The sequence below is a fragment of the Chlorocebus sabaeus genome, chromosome 12 (genome assembly GCF_047675955.1).
Source record: "Chlorocebus sabaeus isolate Y175 chromosome 12, mChlSab1.0.hap1, whole genome shotgun sequence".
Taxonomy (NCBI): Eukaryota; Metazoa; Chordata; class Mammalia; order Primates; family Cercopithecidae; genus Chlorocebus; species Chlorocebus sabaeus.
In genome coordinates, this window is record NC_132915.1 from 85,010,821 (window position 1) to 85,029,574 (window position 18,754).

The 18,754-nt window shown below is 43.1% G+C and overlaps 1 protein-coding gene across 4 annotated transcripts in view; it reads right to left on the minus strand.

The window, feature by feature from the left end:
* Nucleotides 1–1,741: 1,741 nt before the first annotated feature.
* Nucleotides 1,742–18,754, minus strand: part of TNC (tenascin C) — a 98,478-nt gene continuing 81,465 nt past the window's right edge. For 2 of the 4 annotated variants that reach the window (XM_007968264.3, XM_037984247.2), the window contains 8 exons: nucleotides 17,722–17,865; nucleotides 16,832–16,962; nucleotides 13,146–13,278; nucleotides 11,862–12,013; nucleotides 10,967–11,063; nucleotides 8,152–8,313; nucleotides 5,572–5,735; nucleotides 1,742–2,475 (listed from right to left, as the gene is read on the minus strand). In XM_007968264.3, coding sequence (XP_007966455.3) covers nucleotides 2,365–2,475; nucleotides 5,572–5,735; nucleotides 8,152–8,313; nucleotides 10,967–11,063; nucleotides 11,862–12,013; nucleotides 13,146–13,278; nucleotides 16,832–16,962; nucleotides 17,722–17,865 — 1,094 coding nt within the window. In that variant the 3' untranslated portion in view covers nucleotides 1,742–2,364. The remainder of the gene's footprint in view (nucleotides 2,476–5,571; nucleotides 5,736–8,151; nucleotides 8,314–10,966; nucleotides 11,064–11,861; nucleotides 12,014–13,145; nucleotides 13,279–16,831; nucleotides 16,963–17,721; nucleotides 17,866–18,754) is intronic. The other 2 variants (XM_037984241.2, XM_037984234.2) reach the window with 1 other exon arrangement.

The following is an 18,754-nucleotide window of genomic DNA, read 5'->3' on the forward strand; positions in this document are numbered from 1 at the left end:
ACAGTTCTGTAGAGGGGATAGGGCTTGGGTTTAGAGACTTACAAGTCAGCAGCCAGTGGAGAGGTACGCCTCCAATTAGAGGCCTGGTTGCTACAGGGAGCCCGTTTGTTTGGATTTATACAGCCAGGAGAGCGTTGCTATGACTGAACTGCATTCAACAGTTCTTATGATCTGGAACAGCACATTGTGTATATAACATGACAGCATTTATTAAAGCAAGATAAACTCAGCAACAAAGGATATGGCTGAAGCCATAAATTCCTCTGATCCTTGCTCCAGAGCCATCACATTCCATTTGAATGAGGCCTATCAGCCCAAACTTGACTTATTTTATTAAATAAGTCGATTTTCTGAAAATCCCTAAGAGAGTAAACTGGGAATTACTCTCCTCCCATATACCCTTGTTTCAAAAGAGAAATGCTATGTGTTGAGCAGTTCTGACTCACTATATTTGCTGAGGACTAACACACCTGCCATCCGGACAATGGGTTCCCTGTCACTGGATGTGTTCAGTCTGAGGTTGGGGGAATATGGGCTTGCTCCCTTTTTGGGGACTGCAATGTAGGGGAGAAGGCAATATTCCTAACAGACATTCTTCCTAGTTCTAAGAGTTCAGGATTGTAGAAGCCTGAGGAAGCATCCAGTTGAACTTCCCCCCATATCCCATTCTGCAACCTTCACTCTCTTGCCACAGCACACATTTCTCCAAAGAAGGAGAGATTTAAGGGACTGGGAGAGAGCAGGAACATTGGAGCCAGAAGACCTGGGTTTAAATCCAAATTCTATTATTTATTGAGTAGTAACCACTATCAAGTAAGTCATTGAGTTTCTATGAATCCCAGTTCATCTCATGTAAAGTGATAATGGTGATAGCTAACACATACTAGCACTTAATATACTCCAGGCACCATTCTAAGGGCCTCAAATGGATAACATAATTGATTCTTCACAAACATGTTCTGAAATAAGAAGTGTGAGTATCCCCACTTTACAGAAGAGAAACTGAGGCATAGAGAGGTTAGGGAACTTGGGAACGGTGGAGCCAAGAATTGAACTCGGTAGTCTGCCTCTGGGGGTCTTAGTCCATTTGTGGTAACAATCCTTACCTCAACTATATCATAGAATTTCTAGGAAGTTGCGTTAGAAAATGAGTATAAAAACATCTTTTAAACCATAATCTATTAGCGTTAGAAATACTGAGTAAGATGCTGAATCTCAAGTTGTAAGCTTTTTTTTTTTTTCTTTTTTCTTTTTAGAGACAGGGTTTCCCTCTGTTGCCCAGGCTGGAGTGCAGTGGTGTGATCACAGCTCACTGTAACCTCGAACTCCTGGGCTCCAGCGATTTTCCTCCCTCAGCCTCCTGAGTAGCTGGGACTACAGGTGTGCACTACCACACTTGGCTAATTTAATTATTATTATTACTATTTTGTAGAGACAAGGTCTCACTATGTTGCTCAGGCTGGTCTCAAACTCCTGGGGTCAAGCTATCTCCCACTTCGGCCTCCCAAAGTGTTGGGATTACAGGCATGAGCCACCATGCCTGGCCCGTAAGCTTTTCACAAGCGTGTTCAATTTTGTCTATAAAAGTGCTTTCCTTCCTTCCAGTCTTTAGTCTCCTTTCCACCCCTCCTGCTTGACCACCACCTCTACTTACCTTTCCTATCCTAACATTCCCCGCTTTGTTCAAATGATTGGCTTTGGTGAAATTCAGACTCAACAAATTAAAAGCAAAATAACAAACTCAAAAGTACTTGTGCTTTTATTAAAAAAAAAAAAAATACAATCAGGTACTGTCCAGAAATGTTTTGGAAAGAAAGATCTCTTGAAAAACCCTTAGTTTTCATTACCATCATCATTATTATATTAATAATATTAATCATATCCTTAAAATGAAAACAGTATTGCTTTTCTGGTTTCTGTTGTATGAAATGTAAAAAGAGGGACAGCTTCCAATGACACATTTAATCTTTGCTAACAAAAATAATGACAATTAATTATATAGCTTCATGTAAAATATGGCTGGTTCTAAAACAAACTACCCCTGTACATCCTACCCCTCTCCCATTCCCAGAGCCACCCAAGAGAAGTAAAAAACTATTGTGATGTTGTCACTGGAAGATTTTTGCTGAATCAAACAACAAAACAGAAATATGTTGGAGACTGATGTCTTTGGTGCAAAGAAAGAAATCACAGAGGAGGTGAGGCCCATGCTGTCGCTGTTGGCCCCAGGGATCCATGGTCAGCTTTGACTCTCACCAAATGCCCAGGTGTGGACCGATGGTTGGGCTGGTTGTATTGATGCTTTGGTAAAATCCTTTCCTCTCTCTGGGCCTTATTCCTCTCTCACCCAGTGGTCCCTGGAATTTATGCCCGTTTGCGCCTGCCTTCAAGATTTCTGAAGTTGCTTGGTCTCAGTTTCATCTCAGCAAACTGGATTGAGTGTTCATGGCCCTTCCAGTGGAACCAGTTAACGCCCTGTAAAAAATAAATAAATAAATAAATAAATAAATAAATAAATAAATAAATAAGATGGCCTCCAGGTTGGTTACTGTTAGGCAAGGTATTCACTGATGATTGCTATTTAGTCAAACTAAATGAGTTCTGCTTCAATTTGACCATTTGGTATATCACAGCTGCCTCTTGCCTATTTCTCTGTTGGTCTGGGTTGTGAAAACTTTCAAAGGAACTGACTGAATCTGACCCAAGTTTTCACCCAAGTCGAGTTGCCTGAGTTTGCATGGAGCCCTGGTTTTCCCTCTTGAAGCAAAATGGTAGCTGATGAAACCTGCCATCCTTCAGAATAGGTTCTGAAGGAATTCAGATCATGATCAGAAGTTCTAGAATTGAATAGCTATATACAGGGTGTATGTGTGTGTCTGTAATTCACAAGATTCCTATGGAGTATTTTAATAGGGGTTTGGTAGGGAATAGCAGAAAGAACATCAACAAAACACAGTTTTACAACTTGACGTACAGGGTTAAATGTTAGTGCTCTTACTTGAGAGATAAATAGTATTAAACAAGTTCTCAATATTTTCTGAGCCTCGGTTTTACTATGTTTTTTTTTTTTTTTTTTTTTTTTTTCCTTTCTTTCCTAAGATCTGACAATGCTAGCCTTAAAAGATAAGACGAAGATTAAATGAGTTTGTAAAGGAGCTATCACAGACCTGGGCACATCATAGGTACTTGGTAAGTATTACTTCCCTAGTCTTAAGTAGGGGGAAATATCCTTGAAATTTTGGCCAAGGCTTTCTACAAGAAAAAACTGTATTTGCGTCTTCGCATCCAGGTTCCAAGTTTGACTCTTTAGCGAAGTCTGCAGATAGTAGAGTCCACCCATGAAACCCCACATGGCCCCTTGCCCCACTGTGGGGAAGTTAGTGGCTAGTGAGATGGGAGAAAAATAGAGACACTTTATTTGCTTCTAATTGTTTGGCATTCACTGACATGGGCAGTTTCTGAGTCTTACAGGGATGTGAGGTTTAATAATGGCTCATTTGGCCAGGCGCGGTGGCTCACGCCTGTAATCCCAGCACTTTGGGAGGCCGAGGTGGTTGGATCACAAGGTCAGGAGATAGAGACAATCCTGGCTAACACAGTGAAACCCCATCTCTACTAAAAATACAAAAAATTAGCCCTGTGTGGTGGCGGGCGCCTGTAGTCCCAGCTACTTGGGAGGCTGACAAAGGAGAATGGTGTGAACTTGGGAGGCAGAGCTTGCAGTGAGCCGAGATTGCACCACTGCACTCCAGCCTGGGCAACAGAGCGAGACTCCGTGTCAAAAATAAATAAATAAATAAAAATAAATAAACAAAAAAAATAATAAAAAAGGAATGACATTCATTTCATGGACAAATCCGCTTGTAATCACTCAGTTACAGTGAGTATGGTAGTCCAACAGCTTGGTGCACACACTGCCTGCCTTTGCCCTGGTTCTTTCCTCTGACAGTTCAGGGATGGAAGCCACACCTTCTTGTACTGTGGCAGGCACTAAAGCCAGAGAGGGAGAGTGACTTCACAGAGGCCACACAGCAGCGGGAGCAGAGCCGGAGCTGGGGCTCTGCTCCTGTGGCTCCTTTCCATGTCATCTCTTTCTTCTTCCATAATTGAATGGAAGGATGGAAAGAGAGGCTTGCTTTCTGACATGTAGCTTGCTTTTTTTGTTTTTGTTTTTGTTTTTTTCCCAGAAGAACTTTGTATTATACAAGTATTTTGAGACAAGGCAATAAAGATGATAAAATAGTGCTCAGAATGGAAATATTGATGAAGTAACATAATAAGATGGAAACAACACAGGACTGCTGTCAAGAAATGTCCTGTGACTCTTACCTGCTCTGTAACACAGGCATGAAAAACCACATCCTAATTCCTGCACAGGGTAAAAGTGATAAGCACTTGAGGTACAGAAGGTAAGAGTGCTTTGAAAAGTGCCAGAAATTATGTAAGGTAAGGTCTACACTTAAGGTCGCAGGTGTCATTTGTTAGCAGTTAACTAGAGCATAAACACATGTATCAAAGTTACTAATATTGAAAAGCAATACGTCCCAACATCTGCTGTATGTCAGGAATCACTTGTGGAGTATATCAACCCCCCATTCCCGCTGCAAAAGCATAACAACAAAAATGCAAATATGCAACAAAAAAAAAAATGAGATGCTGTGTCTTGCCTGAGATCATTGAATCAGAATCCCTGAGGTTATCATAAAGTGGAATTTGGCCCTTTGCATTTTTATAAAGTCCCGGGGATTCTAGTCAGCAGACCTCATAAGAATCCTTGCGGTCCAGGGATCAGTGTGGTGTGGCCTTGAGGGAAGACCCATCTCTCCTCCCTGGGATGATGACTAAGTTCTGTAGAGGGACCTGGGCAGGAGTTTGGTTATGATTAAGTGGTTAGTCCCAAGCAGCTTTATACTTTTCAGGAATGTGCCAGTGTAGGCAGGGCTCAGAGTAAGGGAGATTACTGAATTTGATCCGTTCGCCTGTTTCTAAAGGGGATTGAAAAAAATCTGTTTCTATGATTGCAGAACAAATGCTAGAGGTGTGTGTGGTGCAGGGAAAATGCCAGGGGCTGGAAGTGGGGAGAGCTGGCTCTGCTGCCAACTTCACTCTGTGACCTCAGAAAAATCAGCTTTTTCTGGGCCTTGGTTTCTTCACAAAAGGTGGAGATTTAAAGTCTGTGGACTTCATTTCAAGGTATTCTTGGGATTCCAAAGGTGTCCCAGGCAAGGGATTCTGTGTCATCAACCCTGCTTCGTCTAAACGGCCTCCACTTTTATCTGCTTTACTTTTGGGGTTCAGACAGAGATTTTGTCTGAGCAAAGCGTTCTGTTTTTGGAATCCATTTGACCAGTGTTTGTCCTTGGGATCACCAGGGGTTAGCCTGTGCTGTTTCTATTTTACCTGGCCTGCAGTGTCCTTGAGAGTGCTCATTGTCTTGGGAAAAACATGTTGTCGTGTAAGTAGGGTTCCTGCCTCCTAGTCTCTGCTAGGATAGGGGGTTAAATTGTACTTCCATCAGCCCCCTCCTGCTTCCCAAGCCTGGCCTGCTCTGGGCCCTCATGGTCCACTCACCTGACTGTGGTTATTGTCCCCATATCTCCCCATCAGGTTGACACGGTGACAGTTCCTGTACCAGAAAGCCCCCTTGTAGGACAGAGCACAGTTGGTGATGGCTGAATCCGTGTCCTTGTCGAAGGTGGAGAAGGACCTGCCGTTGTGGTAGGCCATGGAGTCACCTGGGAGAGACAGAAAATATGTACCTGAGAAATCCCAGCTGAAATTTCCCTCCTGGACTGTAAAGGGCAGAACCAGAGGTGACAATTGAAAGATTCTGGGGGTGGGACTGGCCTTGAACATTGAATGCAGAGTCAGCATTGAATGTGGAACTGAATGGGACATGAGTGTCATCCCGCCTATTTATTTCCAACAGAAGCAGCTTCATGTGGTGGGAAGAGGGCTGTAGCTGGCTTTGGAGAGTCCCACCTTTTCACTTTTTGGCTGTGACTTTGTACAAGTCAAGCCTCTTGTTGAACCTCAGTTTTCTCATCTACACAATGAAACTAGCACTGTGATTCTATATACTGAGCAGTGCCATTGTGACAATAGATACAAAGGCGTATGCTAAACAGGTGGCATGGCATACAAATACTTACTTTGATTGTTGTTATTTTTATGACTTTTCTGCATTCCCTTTACATAAAAGATTTCAGAGAGTAAGGTGAGAAGTATGCATTTAATAATGGTATGCTTTTCTCCCACAGACAAATATTTATTAGTCATAATTAAGCCCTGCAGACATTAGATGTCCCTAAATAACCTCTGTATCACATAGTTACTTTTTAAAGTGTTTATCAGACCAATGTTCTGTGATTCTTAGACAAGAAGCCCATTTACATGTAGTACTATTTGGAAATCTAATTTGTAATTTAATATATTGAATTTCTGAAGCATTTCAGTGCCATTGCTTTGTGGGTCTCCTCACTCCCAATCCAGCAATCCAAATGTTTTGTTGTGCACAAACATTTCAAGACTCTGAGGCATTCTACTGTGATAATTTGGAGCAAGTTGTCGAAGGGACCCAGATACCTTTTTAAATGATGATGCTACCCAGAGCATGAGGACAGCATGTAGATATTAATGAAACAGGATGCTCTCCTGCAGAGGGCATAGGTGCAGCCAAATCATGCAAGAAAATGCAGCCTTACAAACGTTATCTCAGTAAAGGGAAATATTATGGCTCATTCCTCAATGGAAGTACAAAGAAGAACAGAGGTCACATTCCTGCTGCTTAACGAATTTGCTTGCCCTATAACATTATTCTGCTTGCCTGAAGCTATCTCAACCAAAGAGGTATTTATTTCCAGGTAATAAAATGCCAACATTCTTTGAAGGATTCAAGAACTAAAGCAGTGTTTGCCCCTGGGTGTCTCTCTTTATTATCACTAAATTGCCATCTCAAAAGAGCTTTGTGCCTCCTTAGGCTCAGCCTGGCTTTTGGCAACCTTTAATCTGGCAACCTTTTCACTTTATGGTTGTTTTCTTTCAGGGCTCAGGGAGGTTGGAAACGTGCCAAGCATGTGTCTCTTCTGCTCTCACAAACATTACAGAAAGCCACCGAAAGTGGGCATGGGTTGCATGAGGGTGGTCCACACTCTCAGTCCTGACCCTTCTTTGTCACCAAGAACACCATCGGATGCAGTTTTCTGCAGCTGGGCTTGCATCCACGTTCTACAAGCTGTTTCACCTTGGGCAAATCACTGAGCTCTTCTGAACTTCTTTCCTCTTCTGTATAAAAATAACATCTTCATAGAATGGTTTTATGAGGAATAAATGAGATGAATGCAGGTGGAATGTCTACAAAAGAGCATGGTACCTAGTAGGCCTTAATACATGTTGTTTCCTTATTTATTTCTCCTCTTATGTGGAGCCAGGAAACCACACAAAACCACTTCAAGTCCAAGAAATCTTCAAAACCGGAATGAAGGTTATGAGCCAGACAAGGAACGAAGGGGCCACTTGAGAGGCAGTGACCTTCTATTCATGAGGATGTAGGCTGAGACTAGATGATCACATGGCAGGAATGTCTTGGAAGAGATTCAAGCAGTTAGGTGATGGAGTGGGTGGTTTGCTACTCAAAGTGTGGTCCACAGACCAGCAACACCAGCTACATCGGCATCATCAGGGAACTTGGAGAAGATGCAGAATCTCAGTCGTATCCCAGACAACCTGTGTCAGCATCTGGACATTCACAAGATCGCCAGTGGGTCCATATGCCCAGAGAAATTGAGAAGTGCTGGATTGGATGAATATTAAGGCCTTTGGGGGATTTTATTTTTATTTTTATTTTTTTTTTATCAGTTTACAACTGATACCTAAACCTGGGTAAGGAAGACACACTTTCTCTGAAAGATGGTCATTAGAAATCAATCCTGATTTTCCTGATTCCCAACCTACTCAATGTTTCAGGATCCAAATATCTACCCAACACTTTTGAATTGCAATGTTTCTGGATTGGCACTCAGTGGGTATTCAAATATTTGTTGATTTAATAAATGGCTGGATTAATGAGGAAGGAATAAAAGTTAGAGAAATAAGCTGTAAATGCCAAGGTCTCCATGACTTTGTAGGCTCTAAGTGCAGCCACTACTGTACCTGCTGTCCCGCTGTACCCCTCCACCTTCAGCTTGTAGCGAGTCTTGGCATCTCCCACGCTGAACTTGTCATAGACAGCAAAGGCTGTCTCCCCATGGTCCCGCAGGTCCACCCGGAGCTCGTACTGCCCTTGGGCTGTGATTTTGTTCAGGTTGTCCAGCCCTGCGGATGACAGGCAAGGGTTGCTAAGAAGCACAGGTGACTGAGGCCCTCATTTCTATTTCACTCTGTAAAAGCAGCAGCTGGGTACACTTAAAAGGGGGCCAACCGGGCCTGGTGGCTCATGCCTATAATCTCAGCACTCCGTGAGGCAGAGGTGGGGTGGGGGTGGTGGGAATCACTTAAGATCAGGAGTTCATTATCAGCCTGGCCAACATGGCAAAACCCTGTCTTTACTAAAAATACAAAAATTAACTGGGTGTGGTGGTGGGTGCCTGTAGTCTCAGCTACTTGGGGGGCAGAGGCAGGAGAATCACTTGAACCTGAGAGGCAGAGGTTGCAGTGAGCCGAGATTGTGCTACTGCACTCCAGCCTGGGTGACAGAGCAAGACTTCATCTCAGAAAAAAAAAAAAGAGGGGGGGTGCCTATCATACAGGCCTGGGCTGGAAGCTCGGTCTTATGCTTGCTGGAGTAATACTAGGCCAAATATGCGATGTTTCTAAGTCTCAGGTAAAATTGGGTTGACATTTTTGCCCCACTTCCAACCTTCCAGTGCATTAGTGATGATCCAAGGAGATAAGGTGGTGAAAGTACTTTTTAAACTCTAAAGTGCCTTACAGGCCAGGCGCAGTGGCTCACACCTGTAATCCCGGCACTTTGGGCAGCTGAGGTGGGTGGATCACCTGAGGCCAGGAGTTCGAGACCAGCCTGTCCAACATGGTGAAACCCCGTCTCTACTGAAAATACAAAAATTAGGAGGGCATGGGGAGGGTGCCTGTAATCTCAGCTACTTGGGAGGCTGAGGCAGGCGAATTGCTTGAACCCGGGAGGCAGAGGTTGCAGTGAGCTGAGATCACACCACTGCACTCCAGCCTCGGTGACAGAGTGAGACTCTGTCTAAACAAACAAACAAACAAATTAAAAAAAAAATAAAGTGCCTTACAAATGAAGGGCAATGAATAATATGGATAAATGTTTATTATAGTATGATAAACATTTTCTGACCTAGGCAGTGGTGCACAGAACAATGTTCTCTGCAGTTAGGTGGTTGGAAAGTGTGGGTTGCATGGATGAATGGATGGGTGATAGGATTAGAGTGTTGACTTGGGAGATGCCAAATTTCAGCTCAGCTGTTCATTGGTTAGACTCCTATGGGCAAACCACTCAGCCTTTTTGAGGCTGTGATTTCATCCATGGGAGGTGGTGAGGAGAGCAAAAATCACCTGGTGACCATCAAGTAGGCCTCGGAGACAAAAACTCCTTAACTGAGGAATTTAGAGGTAATTAGGCTTCCCTATATCTCAAGGAAGCATCTGGTTCCAGGTTTATTTCCTTAAAATGTATAAGTAACTAGAATTTCTATACATCTCTGGAATTTGTGCATATCGAAACTCATTTTGCAACCCTTGCTGACGTTAAGTCACCAAAATGTCCACAAATGTAATCATTTATCATGTTCTACATGGCCAATAAGGTCCAAATTACACTTAAGCTCCTGCCTTAAGGTCCACAAATACCCCTAAGGAAAAATCCACTGCAGAGCTCTAAGGCTTTTTGCAGCATTCTTTCCTTCTAATAAACCTTCCTTTTTCAAAGCTATATCGTTGTTGGTAAATTCATCTTCCCAACCTGCTAGTCAACCACTTCTGACACCTGACACCTTGCCCACCAGGTGGCAATTGAGTACTTTGTAGGGGTGCTCTGGGGGTTAAAGGTTATGGCTCTAAGAAATCCATCTTAGCACCTGGAGCACAACCTGGGGCACAGGAGGGAAACGGTCAATGATATCAGTGAGGAGGGTTCTATGACTGGTCCAGAGAATGACTTAAGGCTAACACGTAAGTTTTGGCTCTTCCTTAATCAGATTTTTATTTTTATGTGAAAGGAAAATAAAATCTTGGGACCCCAATTTAACTCTGGCAAAAGGAAAAAAATAAACTGAAAGCCGAGTCATGCAAGAAACTGCCTCTTCTTTTGTCCCCAAGCAGATGCTACAGATAAAAGGCCAGATATCTCCACAGGTCTTCACTTTATCTTATGTAAAGTGCCGATTTATTGAGTGTGAGATGAATACATAATTGACCATTCTCTTTTTTGTCATTCTGCTTTTTAAAATCATTCTGCTTTTTTTTTTTTTTTAATCTTGCAACATGTGGTTTCAGTAATGTGACCATACCCTCCCTCTTTCCCCTCCAGCCCACTTTTCCCTTTAAATACTAAAGCTCTCATTATCATCTTTCAAAGAAAAAAAAAAAGGCATGGACCACAGGTTGTACCTGTGGCTTTTCCCCTTTAAATACTAAAGTTCTCAATACTATCTCTGGGCGGGGGGGGAAAAAAAAAAAAAAAAAGGCATGGACCACAGGTTGTTCCTGTGGCTTTGTGTTCTTCTTTTCTGGGCATGCCTTTAACGTTGGCTAAGTAAACCTCTAAACTGATTGAGATCTGTCTCAGATAATTTTTGGTTTACATTTTAATGATTCAGAGCATTTAAGTAATAGTCGTTTTCATTAAGAATTCGATATTCTGTGTCTGCCACCAGAACTAGTGCTTCTTCCTCATCTCTTTCTCTCCCATGGGTCCCTGGGGGTTAGGAAAAATGACAAGGAGGGCAGAAATGGGCATTTTAGATACAAACATGCAAAGCTGCATTACCAAGCCAGAATTCTTCTCTGCGGTCCCCAAATCCAGCAGCATAGGCCTTCCAGTTTTGGTAGAAGTTCTCATGTCCGTTTTTGCGTCTCAGGAACACCTATAAACATATCAATGAATCTGGGTGTACTTAAGCTATTGCAGGAAAGAGGGCATCGTTCTGAGAGGAAGGAATGTGGCACTGTGGAGAGAGCATCAGGCTCTGCTCAGTCCATCCCTAAATTGCCATGCGACTTTGGGTGGTCACCTCCCCGTCTCTAACCCTTGGTGTTCTCACCTGAAAAACAGGGATTAAAAATACCACCCAGTTTTGGGTGATAATGATGTGTCAAAGTAGGTTCATTGATTGTAAAAAATGTACCGCTCTGGTGCAGGATATTGATAATGAGGAGGTTGCGTGGGTGGGTGTGGGGTGTATATGAAAACTTTCTCTTCACTTAATTGTGCCATGAACCTAAAACTGTTCTAAAAAAATAAAGTTTATTAATTCAAAAATATACTACCCAGCTCCTATGGTAATGGGATTGGAATAATTCATCTAGAACTCTTAGCATAGTGCCTGGTAGATAATAAATGCTTAGTCAGTGCTGATTAATGTAAGCAATGGGTTCAATGATCAACTGTCATTTATACATCACAGAGTTATTTGATGAGGATCTGATGAGATAAACTACAAGAAACTTATCTCCCCGTTTCAAAAAGTACCCAGCGTGTTTCCCATTCTTTTGTTTAAGAGAGAATTCCTGAGTGCCTCTGTGTGACAGGCACTATCTTGCAAGGCCTCACACATGTGGGTATCAGAGTGCACCAGGAGGAGATCACTCTCTTCTCCTCCCCTGCTTTGCCCTCTCCCTTCTCCCCTAGGCCTGAGGGCTCTGCAGTCCCTGGTGGTACTCACAATCCATCCACCCCCATCAGAGGTCATGTCACAGAAGACTTCCAGCGCCTGGTCCTTATCACCATTCAGATAAATGGTGTAGAGGCCAGAGGTCGTGTCTCCATTCAGCATTGCTTGGGAGCAGTCCTTGGGGAAGGGGTACAGGAGTCCAACTGTGGAATAAGGAGAAATGGTGATGCTGTCAGAGCAGGATGACTGAGCTGGAGCTTAATTCTCAGCTTAACTCTATGGACTAGAATGCCTGGGGAATTTCCAAGTGCAATTATGTGATGCAAACAATTAAAAACTTGTAGAAATGGACAATTTTGGAACTATGCCTAGTAGATAAGTCTTAGATGTGATGATCATAGCAGTTCTTCTTTCTGATCCGAGGACATTCATCTGAAGTTGTATCATGAGCTGTTTTCTTATTTATTTCACAGCCCTAGTACAAGAGCATCTTTAGGATACAATCATAGCATCTGGCATAAGATCTGGCAAAGAGGAAGCACCTTCTTTGGCAGATGTGTGCAGAATGACTGTTCCATGAATTGTAAAAGGCAGGGCTCTCCAAAGACCAGCTCCTCTGATCCTCGGGAATGGATGCTACTCTGACTTATGAAAGGAACAACTTGCAGGTTTGCTATCTGCAGAAGATACTTTGTGGCAGGGAGGCTCCCTGGGCATGGAATATCTGAGCCAAACTCTGTAACTCACAAGATAGTCTTGAACACGTCATTTCCTCTCTGAAAGCCTCTGCTTCCCTACTAGGATTTTGAGCATAGGGCCCACTATACCAGCTTGGTGGAAAGACCATTTGTGATTTCGAATGTGGATGGGCTTTGTAAACACTGGCATGATGAAGGAGAAAGAAAGAGACTTTGAGCTCATGTTGGACTCTGACAATAAAAGGACCACACACTTATATGGGCCACATGCTGGGCTAGGAGTTCAAATGCAACACCTCACGAACCCTTGCAAGGTCCTGGTGACAGAGGGATTCTTATTAATTGCCCTGTATAAATGAAGAAGGTAAAGATTATAGGATGGAAATAGCGTTCTTAAGGCCCACCTAGCAAGTGATAGAAATGCGGATTGAATCCAGATGGGCTCCCTCCTTTCCTTTCACCGGGATGCTCATTACCCTCCCATACTTGCTTTCATCAGGCTTCCAAGTATTAACAGTGAATCAATTCTTTTCAGAAGTTTGTTTGAAAATTTTAAGGTAGAAGTCAAAGGGGAGGTCGAGGGTTGACTCAGTCAAAGTTAGATCTCAAGGCTGGGTTGCACCCAGGGCCTCCTTACTTGTGGTGAAGATGGTCTGGATCATATTGCTCCTTAGGGGCCCATTGAGTGCCTGGATCTTGGCAGTGTAGTGGGAGGACGGACTTAGGTCTACCAGGCTGTAGGAGGTGGTGTCTGGACCCACAATGACTTCCTAAGAGCAGAAGAAAGAATATAATGGCTTTTGGTCACAGAAATTCTCAGGGTATAGATAACAAGTCATTCTGTTTTTAAGTTCATTTACCCATCCACTCACTTATTTACTTGACAAGAATTCATTGAGTACCCACTCTATGCCAGGCTCCATGTGCACTGCTGAGATATCAGAGATGGGGAGAGTGCAGCACAAGCAAAGGTCCTTGGGCCAGAAGGTGCAGAGCAAGTTAAAAGAATATGAGGAGGGAGGGACTACATCTGGTAAGCATGAGAGCACTGCCGTAGACTCCAGGGCTGAGGCTACCACCTGCCCAAGGCCCTGCCAAACTACGTTGGGAGAATGGGATTGTAATGGTTATATGTTAAATTGGCTAGCCATGGGGCCCAGATATTTGCTCAAATATTATTCTATGTTTCTGTGAAGGTGTTTTTTTCTTTTTTTGGATGAGATTAATATTTAAATCAGTAAACTTTGAATAAAGCAGATTTAAAACATAAAATGAAATAATATAAGGAGGCAATAAGTGACCTCAACCATACTTACTTCAGGTGTTAGAACAGTGCAAAATGTTACTAGATTATGAAGGGCCTTTAAATGACAAGCTTTGAAACTTAAAGTTTATCATTAAAGGGAGTGAGGATCCCTGTAAAGTATAAATGCTAAGCTTTGGAACTTGAAGTTTATTATTATAAGGAATGGGGAGTCTTGAAAGATGTTTGGACATGCCAATGACATAAACCAAGCTGTGCTTTAAGAAGCTTAATCTGGTGGCAAGATGAATCACACAGGGTAAGGGACTTTGAGGTCAGTTAGGTCAGTGGTCACTAAATATAGTTCTTTATCACTCTGAGAAGCTTTCAAACAATATGATGCCTGGGCCTCATCTCAGACTGACTGAATCGTCAGAGCCAGAAGTTGGGCCTGGCTATATTTAAGAAACTTCCCAAGTGATTCGAATGTGCAGTCAGTTTGGGGATCTCTTGTGTTAGGAGATGATTAGAATAGCCCCATAGGCGTGGTATGATGAAAACTTAAGCTGACCCCACGTGTCTCTCTTCTAGAACAGGGATATCCATGAGAGACAGATGTTGACCAACTCTAACTACACTTACAGTCTGTGGCTGGTCTCTGGGCTGCCGTACAGAGGAGGTGATTGGTTTCAGTTTACAGGAGGTCCTCTTTCCACATCCTCTTGCTAGCTTCCAATTCTTTTCAGCAAATGACCTTAGTGTCTGGGATTGGAATTCAACCTACACTCCTAGTAAACCAAACACAACGCTGTTCTCTACAATCTGCAAACAGTCAGCTGAGTTTGGGCAGTTATGAATCAGTGCAGATGCCCCGGAAGGTTCTCCTGTATCCTGGGAACTGGTAAGGTACCTTATCCTGTTTTTATCAATGGGAGAATTGAGCTTCAGAGAAGCTAAAAGACTTGCTCTCATTCCATAAATTGTTGGAGGCAGAGGATGCTCTTCCATCCCGGTTTCCTAACACCCTGTCCAGGACTCTTTTCTCCTATACCAGGTTGATTTTTTTTTTTTTTTTTTTCTAAGACATACAAAGCTGGTGAATGGACCTGCAGAAAAGTAAACTTGGATGAGTGCTTGTTTAATACCCAGAGGCCTTTGTGCGGCCCTCCAGTTCTACTCCCTGGGGGAAAGATCAACTGTCAGGGATAAAGCTGGACTCATTGCATTACTTAGGAATGCAATTACCTGTCAGCTCTCCAGGCTTCTGTGCAAAGCCATTTTCTAGGCAATTAGGGTACTCTAGATCAAAACGAGATTCATGATTCAGGTAAACACAGAATCCTAGAATGCCTGACCAGGAGAAGACCTTAAAGATGGGTAAGTTCAAGACATTCATTTTACAGATGGGAACACTGACACCCAGAGAAGATAAAGGACTTGCTTTAGCTCACACAGTGAGATAGTTCATTGTTATATCAACTCCAGAAAGGGGCATGATAGTAATTAGCAATGTGCCCAGTTCTTGTTAAATATGACAGATTGGATATAGCCACTCATCTCTACTTGCTTCTGAAACCCACTAAAAAGAGAGCAAGAGAATGTGAGGTATAAATCTACAAAGATGAGGGGAATGGGAACGGAGACAGCACCAGGTGTGCTGTGTCAACAGAATCTTGGTAGATAGAAAAATGAGTGGTAGAGAGACCATGGAGGGGAATGAATGAAGAAGGCTGAGGTTAACTAAGGAGCATGGGCAGAGCTAGTCAGAGGCTGCTTGGTGCAAGTCACAGAGTCCAGCAAGTTTAGGAAAGGAATGTGTACAAAAGCAGAGATGTCTTTAAAGGCCAATGTGGAGTGTGGTTGAACAGAAGTTTGGTTTGTTTGATTTTTTGTAACAAATAGACTCTGAGATCTCCCCATTCCCTCCAATAGTCTAAATGACTGCCCTTTCCCATTCAGATGGTAGGCTGAGGTTTACTCTCTGGAGAGGATGAGACAGAGAGGAAGCTCCGGATTCAAATCCACCAGGCTCAGCCTTCAAGGAGGCCGAGGTGCTACACTGGAAACATAGTGAGATGAAAGTTTGTACACAGTGAAAGCCCAGGCTTTAAGACACTGTTATTTGGGGGTTCCCCAAGAAAGCTGTTGGGTACTTGCCCAATCATTCTGCAGGGAGCCACAAAGTTTACAAGCCCTGCCTGTGCAGGTGGAACTCCCAGTTAGCTCTTTCACTCCTAGTTCAAATACAAAAAGACAGACCATGATCAACAGACGTTGGGTGGATGTCTCCAATGTGAAAGACAGACACCCAAACCAAACCAAACCTAACAACAGCAGCAAAGCAAAGGAACTTAGAACAAACACTGTGCAGGATATAAAATAAAATACCAGCAAAATATTCTTAGAGATAAAGAGATGATGATATATGAAGCACAAACAAAATGCCAGAAAAACATCAATGTGTGGAGAATAAGCAAAAGATATTGGAAATATAAAGTAAGATAACCAAAATAAAAAATTCAATAACAAGTTTGGAAGGCAAAGTTTAGGAAATCTCCTTCACTTGTCTGAAGATCTAAAGTTATTTCAAATTAAAAGGTAAAAGAAAGAAAATTCTTGGGTAGAGAATATAAATAATATAAACACTGGATAAAAACAGTATTAATAGTTGATATAAAAAGAACATGGTGAAACATATTACAATACATAACATAAAGATACCATCTGCGAGATAATACATATGGCAAACATGCAGAAGAACCTTTTGGCCTTTGTTCAACAAAATATTAAAGGATCAAGATTCCAGCTCCTAAAATGTCCTCAAGTCTTGTAAGCAGTGGTTCTTGATCTTGGCTGGCTATCAGAACTGGAGTCTGGTTAAAATGAAAGAGACTGGAGAGTATGATTCAGAAGGTCTGGCATGCCGTCCAGTCTCTACTGATTTTTGTTGTTGTTTTTTTTTTTTTCCAGCTCCCCAGATGCACTGGGGTAGAAAAACAGCATCAGGTAATTCTTCTGTACTTTAAAGATCATGAAAATGCTTCAACTAGCATTGAGGAGTTGTTGTATACTTAAAATACCTTGACTGTGCCATCCACCGATTCATAGACCAGCAGGTAACCAGTGACTGATGCCCGGGGGGGTCGCCAGGTAAGGAGGGCAGTTTCTGACTGAACCTCAGTAGCAGTCAAGTCTCTTGGAGAATCGAGGTCTGGAGAAGATAGGACAATTAATATCGGATAAGGTCAGCAAATGTAGGGCAGAAATTCGGGCTAGGTATCAAGAAGACCGGGTTCAAGTCCTTTCTCTACTACTGAACTATGTGACCTTTGGCAAGAACCTCCTCTTTGTATAAATAAGGTGGTTGAGCCAGATGACCTCCGAAGACGAATTCTCTATGGTTTATCTCGTCCTAAGGGCTGGATGTTTCTAGCTGGCCTTGGATGGATTTAGAGAGAAATATACAGCTGTGAACATCATTATCAAGCCCCTTGTTTCTAAATAAGAGGACAGATGAATGCTAATATCAATACCCCGACAGACAGGATGGTTCCTCTGTTTCCCTGTTTGCTATAGTTTGTAAAAAGCTCTCAATGTATAGAAACCTAACAAACATCTAGGAAAAACTGCCTAAAAAAATCTGCCTCTTCAAAAATATTTTCCTGCCTGGAACATGGATCATTAAATACTAGGTTTAGGGCCAGTGGGAACTGTTTTTCCACTTACAAAGCCCTCCTCTTAAAATCTTTTCCTTGCCCGTGGGGAAACCAAGGTCATTTCAGTTCAAAAGGAAATGGTGTGTTTCTTCAGGCCTTGACTGAGTGGGCACTGGTGAATTTAAGTGATGCTGATGTAATCACATTGCAAGGCCCTGACTTAAGAAAGAACTGGCTAGCAGTTCCCGTTTAAGATGCAGGCTGTGGGTGGGCATCTCAGAAGGGAGAGCTTCCAGCTCTCAGTGTCTTTGTACCTGTTGTGAACTTGGCAGTGACGGTTGAGCTCTTCTGGGGCCCTTTCTCTGCAAAGATTCTCAGTGTGTATTCCGTGGCAGGCTCGAGGTCGGTCAGAGCATACTCCACTGTGTTCCCGGACACCGTGCGTGTAATTTCTGGCACTAAACATGAAATACACATACCAAGGCAGTCACCTCTCACTGTCTGAGCCATGAGTGGGCTTGGAAAACCACATACACACCTCCTTCGAACATCAAAACTTTCAGTGACCCTGCAGAAAAGCGGGTCTGATTTCTGAAATGACTCACACTCTCTTTCTCTCTCTTGAGCACTCACCTCATGTGTAAAGGATTTATCATATGGAGACTTAATTTTTCCAGGCCCCAAATCAGAAGGAAGGGGAACTGGGGGTCAGGAGATTTTTTTCCCACATGGTACTGGCTGGAATCACTTTGCCACTGAGACCAAGGTAGAGGACGGTCGGAGGGACATCCCTAAGCCTTGTGCTGCCCAAGCTTAATTTGTCCTGGGGCATGCTCTCCTCTCTTTGTCACTTTTTCACATGCCTTTTTATAATTTACTAAATGTTTTCAAGTCATTAGACTGAGGGGCCACAAAAATTGGACAGCAGGCTGGGCACGATGGTTCATGCCTGTAATCCCAGCACTTTGGGAGGCCAAGGCAGGCGGATCACGAGGTCAGGAGATGGAGACCATGCTGGCTAACATGGTGAAACCCCGTCTCTACTAAAAATACAAAAAATTAGCCGGGCGTGTTGGCAGGCACCTGTAGTCCCAGCTACTCGGGAGGCTGAGGCAGGAGAATGGCATGAACCCAGGAGGTGGAGGTTGCAGTGAGCCGAGATCACGTCACTGAGCTACAGCCTGGGTGACAGAGCGAGACTCCATCTCAAAAAAAAAAAAAAAAAAGAAGAAAAGAAAAGAAAAAAAATTGGACAGCGGTAGCTGCAACAGAGCCTGACCACTATGTCTCGGGCCTGCTGGGTCATGTCCAATGGTGGAAAGCAATACCGATCGCTGTGCCCAGGGG